At 37.1% G+C, this 15614-nt stretch overlaps 1 protein-coding gene across 2 annotated transcripts; it reads left to right on the top strand.

The window, feature by feature from the left end:
* The first annotated feature begins 2080 nt into the window (after positions 1–2080).
* On the top strand, positions 2081–14892 carry LOC306666640 (uncharacterized protein). Of its 2 annotated transcripts, none has more exons than XM_079148848.1 (7): positions 2081–2313; positions 2856–3162; positions 3436–3583; positions 8463–8551; positions 8868–8994; positions 10125–10241; positions 11908–14892. In XM_079148848.1, the coding sequence occupies exons 2-7, from the start codon at positions 2917–2919 to the stop codon at positions 13461–13463; spliced, it is 2283 nt and encodes a 760-aa protein (XP_079004974.1). In that variant the 5' UTR covers positions 2081–2313; positions 2856–2916; the 3' UTR covers positions 13464–14892. The 2 variants fall into 2 exon arrangements, with proteins under 2 accessions (XP_079004974.1, XP_079004973.1); XM_079148847.1 differs by having other exon boundaries at positions 2856–3192.
* Positions 14893–15614: the final 722 nt, after the last annotated feature.

Genomic DNA, 15614 nt, shown 5'->3' with positions numbered 1-15614 from the left:
TCAATCTGCCTGATTTTAGGACTCCTCAGGCTAACCATAAAGACCTGAACTCATTTAAGGCAAGTATATCTTCTTCATATTATTGTTTGTAATACTATTCCCAATTTGAAAGTTAGGATTATTGGTGTGGAAATAAAAGCTTATGTGGTGTTAAGTGATTTTATAGGTTCCCTGTCATCATTGAAATTACCACGTCCATTTTTCAGAGCTTTTGGAAATACAGCAAATATTTCAGGCAGACCAAGGAATAATAGAAGAAATACTCAACACCTAGCTTAAGACATAAAATATTACAGATACAATTTAATTCCTTGTGTACCCCTTTCCAATTCCTCCTTCTTTCCTGGATTACTATTATTCTGATTTCAATGTTATTATTCCCATGCATGTTTGTATATTTTTAGTACATACATGGGTAACCGCAAATATCACATTGTGTAATTATTGTATTTTACAAATTCTGTACAGTTTCCCTCCATACATATTTTTTAATCTCAAAAGACTTTGATTTGATTTGGGTTCAATATTTTTGGCAAAAATTGGATATATTGTGTACTTTGTAATCATCTTTGTGGTGTCAAGATTTATCTTGAATGAAAAGGTAGTTCTAACTCATTTTTAACTGCTGCAGATCTTTTTTTTTATTTCCTTTCAATACTCTTGTTATTTAAACTGATTTTTAAAAATTCAACTAAGAACTTAAGCAAGTATTTTTTGTCTTTGATTTGATATAGATTCACTTTTGTTTATATTTTTTTTAATAATTGTTTTATTGGAGTTTTCTCTTCTAAAAGGATAATCTCCCAGAATTTTATGGTACAAAGCTTGTTTATTTATTTAATTTTTTTGTTTTTTGGTGTTGGGGATTGAACTCAAAGCTTCAACATGTGCTGGGCAAACAGTCTATCACTGAGCCACCTAGCCAAGTTTCTCATCTAATATAGGAAAGAACAATCAAAAAAGCATTTACTAGAGTTTAAAATGTATATTACTAAGGGAAGAAGCCAATCTTAAAAGTTTACATACTGTGTGACTTCAGTTATATTACATTCTGGAAAAGGCAAAACTATGGAGACAGTGAAAAGGTCAATGGTCAACCCCCCAGAGGTTGGGGGACAGAGGGATGAATAAGTGGAGCACAGAGGTTTTCAGGGTGTTGAAAACACTATGATACTATAATAGTGGTTACATATCATTATACATTTGTCTAAACCCACAGAATATTTAAGCCAAAAGTGAACTTTTATGTTAACCATGGACTCTGGGTGATAATGATATGTCAATGTAGGTTCCTCACTTGTAAAAAACGTGCCATTCTGGTTGGAGATGTTGATAGTGGTGGGCTGGCCTATGCATGTAAAGGGTTTATGGGAAATCTCTCTGTGCCTTTAGCTCAGTGTTTCTCTGAAGCTAAAACTGCTTTAAAACATACCATCAATTAAAAAAAATATTTATCACTTCCTCAAAATTTGAAATATATCTTTTGAGCTTACTTTTATTATTTACATATATTAAATATTTTCCATTCACATTTCTTCTGCTAAACATTATATTGAACTGTAACATAATGAAGGTATATTATTGAAAAATAACATTAGAAATACATTTTGGAGAACAGGATACATTATAGTGTTTGTGACTCTTCATAATTCTAAAAATTATAACATTTAAATGTAGTTGATACAAACTACTGAGAAGAGGCGAATGCTGATATAAGTCAAAATTTCTTTGCAGCAATTTTATTTTCAGACCTATTTCAGTTCATCCATTTAACAATCACTACAGCTACTGTTCTAAAGACTTGGAATACATGAGTAGACAAAACAAATCAAATTTAATTCTAACGGTTCGACCACTAATTCTGATTAACTAGTGCTTCTATTTATTTTCCTCTCTTTGTACAATGAAGAAGACAAACATCATATTCAACCTGCTCTGCACTCCAAACAAGGCGAGTGTCCCCAACTAACCAAGCTGTGATTCGGACGTGAGTGTCAGGGTCTACAGGGTCGGATCAAAGAGAAGAGTCCGCCACAGGTCCTAGAAGGGCAAGCAGCAGGTTACCATGGAGACCAGAGAGTGGAAAGGCTCGGTGTCAGCTCAGAGCCAACCTAGTGTGGGAGCTCGGGGTGGGGTCCTGGTTTCTTATACCTCACTTTGAGGTGTGGGGGGCCTCTGGACTCCCTCGGGCCGATTTCGTGGAAGGCTGGATCTGAAAAACCGGCGGAAAATCCGAGACCGCCGGGCAGGTGTGGGGCCATGATGAAGAGCGGCTCGCTGGCCCGCCAGCCCTGCGGCTGCGGCTGGGACGAGGTGAGGCGAGGTGTCGGGGGTTCCGCCTGCCGACACATCTTTTTCTTTTCCCTTCTCTCTCTCTCTCTCTCTCTCTTTTTTTTTCCCTCATCCATCTGCTTCTCCTTTTTAAAGCCATACTTTAAACGTTTAAAAAATTTATTTGGTAGACACTTGATTATAGCGCGCTTACCCGTCTGGGTCAGGTCTTGTGCTTTAAATCGTATGAAGGCATTTAATTCTCCAAAATCCAGCGGGGGTAGTTTCTGTTATTATCCTGTTTTTTACATACATACACTTAAACCTAGAGAAGGCAAGAAACTTGCCCATGGTGAAAATGCTGGTAAATTGAGGTTTAGTAAACCCAGGCTGGCTGGTGCCACAACTCTGCGTTCTTAAGTCACAACACGAATCCCTCAGCACCAATCCTAAAATTCTGATTAGAATTGTAATTTTCTTCATTTCAGCCAATGTCTTTTCCTTGCCAGACTGCTCGAGTCATTTGTGTTTTTAAATTATTGATGTAGTACTGATCTCATCAGTCTTCTGGTCTTTTCTTGAAGGCTAATGTGAAATGCAGAGCGGAGCCTCTGAACTCTCCTGGTCTTGAAAGTCATACTGCCAATGGACTCAAAATGCAGTGTAGTTCCTGCCTCTTGGTTCAAGATGTCAGCCACTCCGGAGAAACCGTTTATTTTTGATCAGTGTTCCCAGGGGTTTGGCTCACTGAGGAGTCCTTTCTTCTCGAGAAGGATCGGCATGTCTTACCTGGAAAGACAGGATTGGATGTGGGTACATGATTCTCTTACCAGAGAGGTGGTCATAGGAATGAGAGGAGATGAAGAACAAGATCTGGATGGAGAAGAACAGGTAGGAGGAGGCAGTGTCTCTACCCAACAAGTGAGAGAAACAATGAAAAATATGACTTTCTTAAGGGATAAAGGAAGTAGGGGCAAAGGTCCTCTGTTGAGATTTTCCCTTAACCTCTTTGTGGCTGACTATATTGATTCAACTTTATGGTTGAATGCTTTTGTAGGAAAGACTATATGAATCTTCTTCTAAGATGAAATGAAAATTTGATTTCCCCTTTCTTTGCAGTCTAATCCTATATTTCTTCCCTTTTGATAACATTTTTACATCTAGGCTCTATCCAGTGCCCAGGAAGGGCAGAACTTGGCACAAAAGAAGATTTTGACATCGGCCTTGGATTCACCAGTTATCCAGCCTTGGCCAGTAGTTATTCAACCTCAGAATTTCATCCCTGTTTCTTGGATTCTACAAGAAAAGAGAGGTGGGGAGCTACCAGTTGTCTTCTGTTTATGTGAGGGAGATATGGCATGGTACCAAAGAATGATAAAAATAACTGGTTTTTAGATGTTACACACATTAGTATTTTAAAAATAAAACTAAGCAAACATTGACCTGAAAGTGACTGAAAGCTACTCCTTAGATGTTCCTGAAGCAGTCCCATCCTGCATTGGCTCTGGAGACTGGTCACCTTATTTCCTAAGGCAGGGAGTCAGCAATTTCCAGCCTATAGACCAAACGGGTCCCACCACTTCTTTTTGTATGGCCCCTGAATTAAGAATGTATTTTATGTTTTTAAATGGTTGGAAAAAAGCCACAAAGGAATAATAATATTTTGGGCTGGGGTTGTGGCTCAGTGGCAGAGGTCACTTAGCACATGTGAGGCCCTGGGTTCAATCCTCACATTACTAAAAAAATAAATAAATAAAATAAAGGTTAAAAAATTATATTTTAAGACGTTGAAAATTATGAAATTTCTAATTCAGTGTCCATACATTTTATTGGAACACAGACATGCTTATTTGTTTACATATTGCTTTTGTGTTTAATAACAGAATTGAATAATTGTGATGGAGACTGGACTGCAAAGCTGTAAATATTACTATCTGGGTCTCTGTAGAAAATCTTTTCCATTATCCCTACCCTAGTGTGACTCACAAACTATACTTAAAAGTTGCCATGGAACTTGGCACAGTGGTGCACACCTGTAATCCCAGAAGCCCGGGAAACTGAGGCAGGAGGATCACAAGTTCAAAGCCAGTCTCAGCAACTTAATGAGGCCCTAAGCAACTTGGTGAGACCCTGTCTCTAAATTTAAAAAAAAAAAAAAAAAATGAAGCCTGCAGATGTAGCTCAGTGGTTAAGGACCCCTAGGTTCAATCCCTGGTACCAAAAAAAAAAAAAAAAGAAAAAGAAAAAAATTGCCATGGAGGTTGGACTCCCTGTTCCCAGCTATTTCAGACATCATAGCTCTGTACATACTTCGCCCTTGCTAAAAAACCTTTCTGTGGGCAGGATGATCCAGGAAGATGGGAACAAGGAGACAAACCTCTAAGGCTATAGTTTGAAGCAGTGCTTGGGGTGCTTCCTGGGTCAAATCTCTAAATCTTCAGAATCTGACCTGTATCCAAAGCCTGGATCTACTCATAGTCTATGGTAAGGACTCAGTGGACATTTAGACTGGGTTCTGCCTATAGCAAACAAAGCAGGATCTCTCTTTCTCAGGCCATCTTTGTTCTCATAATCCTTCTATCCACAGGAGGCTTGGGAAGGGCTATCCGATATTGGACCTATCCCAGTTTTCACAGGGATCCCTTACTTTAGGACCCAACCTGTTTTACCTCTACCCTCATAGGATTTCTTATTGACAGAATTCTTTCATAGAATTAGACTAAGAGATTTTAGTTGGATAATTATTATTATTTTTTAGAATAGTAAATAAATGATCTATATCAAATGGTTTTTTTCAAGATAAAATAGTAATGTGTGTGATAAAATTAAATGTATTGCCAAAGATTTGATGAAATTCAAATGCTCCAAACTGTTGGTGCAATTGAGGAGGCTCTGTAACCATCATCTGGTGGGCTTTTGGACTAATACAGGATCCACATATCCAGGAGAGGAGAGACCAGCTTTCAGTTAAATAACTGTTTTTGTATTCTACACCCAAAGTGGATGCTAAACTATTTATCCATTTATTTATTCATTCACTTAATTCATGTGTTCATTTGTAGAGCATTTACTGAGTATATTTTAAGGACCAGATAGCTATGCTGGGCAGTAAAGATGCAAAGTTGAAGGATATTTGGCTTCTGCCCTCAAGACATTTTAGTCTGGCTGGGAAAACAAGGAAATCTGTGAGAACAGTCCACTGTAAAAGAAATATGAACAGGATGCTGTGGGATTGAGGATAAAGTATATGGTCTTTGTGGCTGAGTAGGTATACAGGGTACATAAGAGAACGGTTTATAGCTTGGATGACTGAGTAGATAGAAGCGCTCTTCACTGTTTGGCAGTATAGATGAGGTAATGATCAGTTTGAATCTAAAGATGAATTTGCACATCTGTGGCATGCATGCAAAGATGTCCATATACTCAAGACCTGAGTTTTAGTTTAGTAAAGTAATCTGGGTTGAAAAATGGATTTGAGAATCATCTACTCAAAGTTGAAGCTGCAGATGTAAATGAAGACCTTAGGGAAAAGTTGTTGAGAATGGCAGAGGGACAAGAATGAAGACCTTAAATTCACTTAGGTGTAAGATGTGAGTAGAAGAAAAGCTACTGTTGAAGAAGACTAAGTAGGAAAACTGTGAAAAGTAGAAGGAACTTTAAAAAATTTTTTTTCGTTGTAGATGGACACAATACCTTTATTTTATTTGTTATTTTTTATGTGGTGCTGAGAGTTGAACCCAGTGCCTGACAAGTAGGCAAACGCTAGGCAAACGCTCTACCACTGAGCCACAACCTCAGCCCCAGAAGTAGAAGGAACTATATGAAAGAGCAAGAAGGAAATCAGAAGGAAAAAGGAAGAGAATGGTCCATGACATATATCACAGAGGTCAAAGAAGGGTGAAATTGTACCAGTGGTAGATAAGGTCCTATAAAAGTACTTGAAGGAGGAGCCCAAAATGTGATTATGGAGGTTGGTGCCTTTACTTTGAGAATATTACTATTCAGACCTGAAGAGAGACTAGATAAATGAGAACTGAGGATTTGTGAGGATGTGAATTTGGAAATGGAAGTGTGGAATAACGCTAGTGTTTTAATGGGTTCCTAAGAACCAAGAGATAGGAAAATGATTGATTATGGTCCAGTGAACTACTGTGTTAGTCAGCTTTTTGTCACTGTGACAAAATATTAATTTAATAATAAATTTAGAAAGAAAATATTTATTTTGGCTTACAGTTTCAGAAGTTTCACTCCACACTGACTAGATTTTGTTGATTCTGGGCCTGTGGGGAAGCACAGCATCATGGCAGGCAGGATATGGTAGAGCAAAATTTACTTCATGACAGTTAGAGAAAAAAGGGGAAAGGGAAGAAGGAAGAAGAAAGAAGAGAGAGAAAGGGGCCAGGAACAAATTATACCCTTCCAGGCCATGCCCCCAGTGACCTACTTCCTCAAAATAGGCTCTATCTTCTACAGTTTGTACTTGCTTCCCAATGGTTTATTCAATTGTGAACCCATCAATGGATTAATTCATTAATGAAATCAGAACTTTCATGATGCAGTCATGTTCCTGAAACCTCTGAATATTGCTGCTTTGGGGACCAAGGGTTCAACACATGAGCCTTGGGGGACATTGCAGATTTAATCTGTAACTGTAAAAATGAAGTACAAAACAAATAGTAAGTGACTCTGAAGGATTCAGAATGAGTTAGCCATGCCAAAATAATGGGGGGACGGGGAGAAAGGAAGTTTTGCAAGAAACCAATTGAACTTTTAAATTTCTCTAAGACTTTTTGAATAGTACATGACTCTATTACATACTACTTGGTATCTTTTCAAATTTTATAGAAGAGGTTATGCAGTAGTAGATGTACAGAGGAAAGTGTCTGATCACAAAAATAAAGGAAGGGGGCTGGGATTGTGGCCTAGCACATGTGAAGCCCTGGGTTTGACCCTCAGCACCACATATAAATAAAATAAAGGTATTGTGTCCATCTGCAACTAATATATATATGCATATACATATATTTAAAAAAAGAGAAAAGTAAAGGAAGGATATTGCTGAATTCTAGGATGCAGATAATTCTAGAAGTTTGGTTTATAAAGTGTCTGAATTTTTATAATGGACAGTATCAAAGGTAAACATATTCAGACATAAGTTAGAGGGGTAAAAATATTTTATTCAGTAACTACTGACAGTAGGGGAAAGAGCTGAACCCCATTCTGATTTGGGTCTTTTAAAGTGTGTGTGTGTGGGGAGTAAAGGGGCTCAGTGGAGCCAGGAATGTGAAAAAGTACAAAGGAGGTTACTGTAAATAAGATTAGGTCAGCTGTTTGTTAGCTGGCACCATCAAAGTTAGAATTCTGGCCTCCCATGGAATCTAAGAGATAGAGGACTTATCCCTCTTGATGATAATATTACAAAGGAATGGCTGTCTGGTCCTTGAGAGATACTTCTGAGTTGCGGGAAATACATATTTACAATTTAGTCTTTTTGTAGTAAATGCCCTAAGGGAGGCTGGCACCTATCATCAGGTGTTAGCTAGAATATATAGTAAATTATCCTGGCAGTGTTGAGTTTTCTGAGGCAGGCATTTTAGTAGGGAGACAGGGTCATCCTAGAGACATCCCTCCTGTGGCTGGAAGCCATGCTAGAGTTTGGTCAAGCATTTTAGTGCAGGGGTTTGGATAAAGACCTTAACACTGAGAAGTCTGCAGTTTTTAGCAGCAATCAATTGCAAAAGAAAAGTAGTGGCCATCTGGCCAGTGAGCTCTTTGCTTGAGGGATGCTCCAGGAGAGCATACTTTTCTTCTGCCTTCTCAGAGGAGATGTGCTGTGAATTGTGTGTGTGAAGAGGTATAGCAAGTCAGAGATTAGGGTATGGGTAGAAGAGGGAAGGCTTGTTGCAGATGGCAGGAGGACTGTGAACAAAACCTTAGAGGAAAAGCCATAAGTGTATATGTGAGGGTCAGTAATCATTTTAGCTTGTTAACACAGATTGAATGCTCTGATGAAAAATGAGGTAAGAAATACCAGAGAAGCAAATTGAGTTGTATCAGTGGAGTTTTAGTTTTTGTTTTTAGAACACATTTGAATAGGGTTCCTGGATTCAAAGGAAAAATTATTGGCAAGAGGGACTTTTATTGAACAGTTGGTCCCTATTGACTACACTGATTACTTTCTTTTCTCTCAGCATCTTCTTCCCCTGAATCTACCTTAGATCATGAGAACTGCCAAGAAAACAGAGCGCTGGAAGAAGTGCCATTGGCCAGCAATCCCCAGGTGAGCTCTGGTTTCCTTTCTTCTTCTGGAGAGTGATTATTCTCTGAATAAAGCCAGTTGTAATTCATACCCTCAATCATGGTGGTCTTTGACCATGTAGCTCCAAAATTTAGATGTTTGATGCTCACTTAAATGGTTTATTTGATTATTTAACCCTTCCTTTTGATTTTATTGCAACCCCATTACTTTCTCTATTGTTCCCTGCCACTTCTTTCATAATCTTAATAAAAGTGATAGTATTTTAGCAAGCTCTCCTTGTTTACTTTATGAAGTCATTATGGGATTTTCCCAGGACAGCAAGCATTTGTTGTTTTAGAAGCTGGTGATGTTTGAGGACATAGCTGTGTACTTTACCCAGAAGGAGTGGATGTGTTTAATTCCTGCACAGAGGGACCTCTATAGGAATGTGATGCTGGAGAATTATCAGAATTTGCTTTCTCTAGGTAAGTATTTTTTTCTCTTGCTTTGCCTCTGCTTCACTTTTTCAGTGTATCAAAAAGAATTTTGTTTTCGTCAGTGAAAAGAGGGTAGCCTAGTTAAATGTGTCTTTGCTTTTCAGGGGCAGAAAACTGATACTCTGATTTGGTTTCCTTCTGCCTTGTGATATATTTGTATACTTGTTTTTCATGGAGTGGTTTGTTGGGATATCATGTATCCAGAAAAGTGACAAAAGTTACTTGCTGAATTTTCAGAGTAAAAATTGTCATATAGCCACCCTACATTAAGAAATAGAACTTTGCCTGAACTTCAGAAGACTGCCTCTTTGTGCCTGCTTCAGGGAGTGCTTCTCTTTATCTTCCTACCTCCACTTCACTTAACAATTTTACTGACTTCTAACATGATTGATTAATTTTGTCTGTTTTTGAATTTTAGATAAGTAGAACGAAACAATATATCCTCTTTTGTGTTTTGCTTCTTACAGTCAACATTACATTTGTAAGATTTATTAATTTGTTGCCAGAGGTTGCAGTTACTCATTCTCATTACTTATATTATTCCATTGTATAAAATATCACAGTTTATATCATTTCACTGTAAAGAGACATTTATTTTCAGATTTGATTAGTACAGTGCTGCTCAGAACATTTTTGTACATAACTTTTCATGAAAATATGCATGTATTTTTGTTGTTTATAACTAGGAATGAAATTGTAGGGTCATAGTGTAATACTGAATAAAGTAGTTGTACAAATTTGTATCCCAGCAGCAGTGTTAATGTTTGGTACTGTCTTTTCATTTTAGCCATATGGTGGATGTATAATGGTATTGCATGTGTTTAATTTACATGTCACTGATAACTACTGAAGTTGATCATTTTTTATTTAGATGTTTTATTGAATACCTATTTTGCCATATTTAGAATTGGTTTTGCCTTTCTTTTTCTTGATTTGCAGGAGTTTTTAATATGTTTTGATGCTCTGAGGACATTTTTAGTCCATCTATTACTTTACCCCCTGCTTTTCTATCCCCTCTGTTCTATATTGACCTCTTAACTGACCATAAATTTGGGATTAGGCTTTGGAGTAGTTTTATTTTACTTTCTAGACAATTATCTTGTTACCTTCCTTGCAAGGAGCACTCCAATTTCCCAAACCCACTGTGATCTCCCAGCTGGAGCAAGGTCAGGAGTCCTATGTTCTTGATCCACAGGGAGCTGGGTTAAGAGTGGCCTCAAGAAGCTCCTGTGCAGGTAAGTTAGCTCATTCCCAGTTATCTGTCATTTGAAATCTTTAGGAGGAAAAAAACAAAAAAAATTAAACACTGGTTTCAATCTGTATAATTTAAAAGTATATGAATCCCTTGCATCCTGGCTGACTTTATTTTTACCACTTTAGATATATATAATCTCCATTTTTTCATACTCTTAACCTACAATTCTTAGTGCAGTGGGATCTTCAAGTCAATCTTCTTTGATATTCTCCAGCTATAAATTATGTCCCTTAGTGACAACCAAGGACCACCTACATATGAATCAATGGGAATGCTTATTAACAAGAGATTTTTGGGTATCACCAGGGGCAAGCTAGAATCTGTGCTTTTCATGTGATATGTCCACCAAAGTTTGAAAAACATTGCACTAAACTGTGAGCTTCTTTGAGAGGCTGTAATTATCCCCAGAACATGGTGCTGTACAATTCATGTTTAATAATTGTTGTAGGACTCAGAAGAAGTTCCTAGTTATGCCAGTCTCTTAATCTAGGTATGAGGTCAATGACTAGAGTTTATAGATATGATCATTGCAATGACATTGTCCTTATGTTAAGGATAAACCTATTTTGGATTTTCGAAACCTCCCTTACTATTAGAGATTATTCATAACATAAAAATAGATAAAGTATATGGTAAGAAAGACATGTTTGTTAGATAAGATAAATGACCCAATTATCTGAGAGTTAACAAAATAATATATATATAAATTCAGTTAATACAGGGTAGAAAAATAATTTCTAAGAGAATTCAAAACCACTCAGTTCTGGTTTGGTCAGAGTTGGATCAGAGTTAATCAGGGGAGGTTTCCTGTAGGAAGGAAGTTTAATCATTTCCTATAGGAGAGAAGTTTAGAGTTATATTTTAAAAGTAGATACTGAAAATAATATAGTATCTTGAAGAAATTGTGTTCAAAGTGAGATATGTAACATCACCGCAGGTTGAACTGATATGTTTAGTTTTATTTCATTCTTGTGTCCTTGAGGTGGGATCATTTGAGATATAACCTATTATTTTAGCTCCATTAATTTCAAGTTTGGAGGGTACTCTGAAGGTGTAAATCCCTAGTTTTTATGAGCTTAGATTTTCCATTCTCTGTTTTGCCTATTTGTGTGTGTTTGTGTGTGTGTGTGTGCGAATGTAGCATGATATGAATATGATGAATATGGAATATGTATATACACATATATATTAGCTATTATTTACATATATAATTTAGAAATATATATGTATTTTTTCTTTTTTTTGTGGTAATGGATATTGAACCCACGTCCTTGTACATTATCTAGGCCGGCACCTACCACTGAGTTACATTCCTAGCCCTTTTTAAAATTTTTATTTTGAGATGGGTCTCACTAAGTTGCCCAGGCTGACCTTGAACTGGTCATCATCCTACCTCAGCCTCCCAAGTAGCTGGGATTATCTGTTTGTGCCACTATGCCTGGCTTAACCCAGTATTTTTAAAAATTAATTTTGTCTTGGTTCTTTCCCCATAGATTTAAACAATATTTAGGTTTAGAAAATGTCTTAACACAGCACACTGGTCTTTTTCCACATAATCAATATGTGTTTTTTTTTTTTTTTTTTTTTTTGCTACACAAGTGCAGTAAACAAGAGACTTTCTTTTTCTTTCTTTCTCTATTTTAAAGAGCCAGCTATTAGGACTAAGATTGGGGGTCAGAAATCAACTGAAAAACTTGAAAAACTAACATTTGGAAACGAGGAGGCACACTGGGTCATTTTGAAAAGTACCCAGAAGAATCAGTGTGGAAAATCCGTAGAAGAAACACTGAAAAATAAGAATAAAAATTCTAGGAAGATGAATGACAAAGCTAATAAAATTCTGATGGATGTGTCAGAACTAAAAGGTAAAGATTTAAAGGGAAGCTTGAATGAAAGCTCAGAATATGTCATCTATAAGAGAGTTCCTAATGGGTGCAGTTTCTGTGAATGTAGCACAGTTTGTGAAAACACCTGTTGGCAGTCAGACCTTGTTCTTCATGAGGAAATGCATGTCAAAGAGAAAGCTTGTGAATGTGATGAATGTGGAAAAGCTTTCAGGGTGACCTCAGCTCTTACCCTACATAAAAGAATCCACAGTGGTGAGAAGCCTTACACATGTGAAGATTGTGGGAAAGCCTTTAGCCAGAGCTCTGCTCTAACCCAACATAAAAGAATCCACAGTGGAGAGAGACCATATATGTGTGACCAGTGCCACAAAGCCTTCAATGGAAGCTCAGATCTTATTAAACACAAGAGAATTCACACTGGAGAGAAACCTTATGAATGTGGGGACTGTGGGAAGTCCTTTAGGAATATCTCAGCCCTCACTGAACATCACCGAATCCACACAGGAGAGAAACCTTTCGAATGTAATGAATGCTGGAAAGCCTTCAGTAGCCGGTCAGCACTTTCTCAGCATAAAGGGATTCACAATGGAGGGAAGCCCTATGAATGCAGTGACTGTGGGAAAGCCTTCAAGACTAGGAATTGCCTTACCATGCATCAGAAAATTCACACTGGGGAGAAGCCTTATGAATGTAGTGACTGTGGCAAGGCCTTCCAGTTTAGGCACTGCCTTACCATGCATCAGAGGATCCACACTGGAGAGAAACCCTATGAATGTACAGAATGTGGGAAGGCCTTTAGTGGGAGTTCAGACCTTACCAAACACAAGAGAATCCACACTGGAGAAAAGCCTTACCAGTGTGCTGAGTGTGGAAAGGCTTTTAGTTGCAGCTCTGACCTTACCAAACATAAAATAATTCACACGGGGGAGAAACCATACAGTTGTAATCAGTGTGGGAAGGCCTTTGGTGGGAAGTCAGACCTTACCAAACATAAACGAATCCATACTGGGGAGAAGCCTTATGAGTGTCAAGAATGTGGAAAAGCCTTCAGTTATAGCTCAGGCCTTAGACACCACAAGAAAGTCCATAGTGGGGAGAAACCCTTTGAATGTAATGAGTGTGGGAAAACCTTTCATCAAAGCTCAGAGCTCAATGTACACAAAAGACTCCACACAGGAGAAAAACCATATAAATGTGAACAGTGTGGGAAAACTTTCAGGGTGAGCTCAGATCTCAATGGGCATAAAATAAGAAAGCATACTAAGGAGAAATCCCCTGAGTATGCAGGTGAAAAGTCATTGAGTCCAATATGCTTTCCTCAACCTCATGCACATCTACCTCCTTGCAGCATTTGATACCAAGGAGCCCTTACTTTTTGGGAGATTTAACCCTGATTAATATTGTATCTTGCCTATTGTTATTCCCAATAACATTATCCTACCTTATCCTTTTTTCCATAGCTCTAATAACTAGTAATGTATTTTATTTATTTATGCTATTTATTTGTTATGTATGTTATCTAACTCCTTTGCTAGAGTATAAACTCCATGCAAACAGAAACCTTGTCTTTTGTTAACTGATATATTATTCTAAGCCAGTAGAATCTTGCCTGGTAAATGGCAGAAGATTGCGGGGTGGGGGTAGGTGAGAGGAGGAAAGAAATTCAGATAGTTTTGAATGAAATGAATTCCTTGGTTTCTGTGATATGCTATTTCTTGGTTCCTTTTTTTGTGTCTCCAGCTGTTTTTTTTCCTCTTGTCTTTGTTGACTGCTATTTGTCTCCTCATCTATAAGTTGTGACTGTGTATTGTCATGCTCTGTTATGTAGGAAAAGAGTGCATTGTCTGCATTGCCTAGTTGCCTGTTTATTCTCCTAACCTTCCAGCAATCTTGTTTGACCAAATACTGCTCTGCTCTCACCTTTATGTCTATAATATGTTTAATGTAAATAAACTATACACATGCTATTTCTGTATTAGATTGGGTATTTCAAGACTTATCATGGAAGGGAAAAATAAATGTGTTTTATTCTCTTGTCTGAAGGTCCTTTTTCTTTTATCTCAAGAATGTCAGCAAATAATGTCAATACCGTATTTAAAATATCTCCTAAATCCATATTTTTTAACCAGGTGACCTGCTTGTACTATTGCCTTCTTACAGTATGGACTCTAGACACACTTCACAGAGCAACCAACAGTATTATTTAGAAATGCAAATTAGGTAATGTCACTTAAAATTCTCCAGTGGCTTCTCATTACTTTTTTCTCCTTTTAAATGGAACATTTTGTCACATTTTCTAATTTCTTTCTGAACCATTTGAAAATAAGTTGAAGATGTCATACCACCTATCCCTAAACACTTCAGTATGCCTCTCCTGAGAATAAGTATATTCTCTTTCATAATTGTAATGCCACTTTCATTCCTAAGAAAATGATTTATAATTCAATAATACAACTAATATATCATCCATATTCAAATTTCCCCATTGTCCTTAAAAGTCTTTTATAGCTGTTTTTTTCCCCATCAGTCAGAAACCAGTTAGGGTATACACTTTGCAATCACTACATCTTTTTAGTTTATTTTAATCAAGAATTATGCTAATACTGTAGTCACTAGCCACATGTCTGCTGAGCACCCTTGAATGTGGCTAGTCTGAATTAAAATGTGCCAAAAGTATAAAATACATAATTTTGATTTCATTCAGAAAATAAGGATCTCAATTTTAATTTGATTAATGCTGATATGATAATTTGGATATGAATAAAATAATTAAAATCAATTTCAGCTATTTTTACTTTTTAAATATGACATTAGAAAACTTAAAATTGTATGTTACTTACATGGTATTTCTATGGGATATTGTGAATCTAGAACAACTGACTCACCTTTCTCTTTTATGACACTGACGTTTTGAAGAATTTAGTCAAGTTGCCCTGTAGAACATCCCATGTTCTGATCTTCCATTCTTAGAATAAAAATCACGACCTATGAAGTAAAAGGCCGTGCCTGCATTATTGTCTCTTTTCCTTGCCGCTGTTATTATAGGAAGACTCACCTATGATTTTTCACAATTTCTACACTTTCTTGCTGTTCAGCAAACACACTGCTGTTCTTACAATTTCCTAAGAAATTTTCTCCTCAATTTTCACAAGACTAATTCCCTTCATTTAGGACTCTGCTTACATAGGATACTTAGAGATACCATCCTGGCCATCTCTAAATTAGCTCTTCATCACTCTCCCTATCTTGCTTTATCTTTCTTAGAAACATTTATGACTACACCTACATTTTATGGTATATTTGCTTTTTTGTCTGAGTTATGGGTTGAATTATGCTTGCCCCCCAATTCATACATTAAAGTTATGAGTTCCAGTTATCTCAGAATGTTACCATGTTTGAAAAAAAAAGAGTAATTGCTCATGCAGTTATGATGAGGTCACTAGAGTGGCCCCCAATTCAGCATGACTGGAATATTTATAAGAAGGGAAATCTGTATATGGACACAG

The sequence above is a fragment of the Sciurus vulgaris genome (genome assembly GCF_902686455.1).
Source record: "Sciurus vulgaris genome assembly, chromosome: 7".
Classification (NCBI taxonomy): domain Eukaryota; kingdom Metazoa; phylum Chordata; class Mammalia; order Rodentia; family Sciuridae; genus Sciurus; species Sciurus vulgaris.
This window is presented reverse-complemented; position numbering and strand designations above follow the sequence as displayed.

Coding starts and splice junctions, on each gene's coding strand:
- LOC306666640 (XM_079148847.1), top strand. CDS start 2,917: ATGGACTCAAAATGCAGTGTAGTTCCTGCCTCTTGGTTCAAGATGTCA. Junction 8,552..8,867: donor CATTGGCCAGCAATCCCCAG/GTGAGCTCTGGT, acceptor TTGTTGTTTTAG/AAGCTGGTGATGTTTGAGGA. Junction 8,995..10,124: donor TCAGAATTTGCTTTCTCTAG/GTAAGTATTTTT, acceptor CTTCCTTGCAAG/GAGCACTCCAATTTCCCAAA.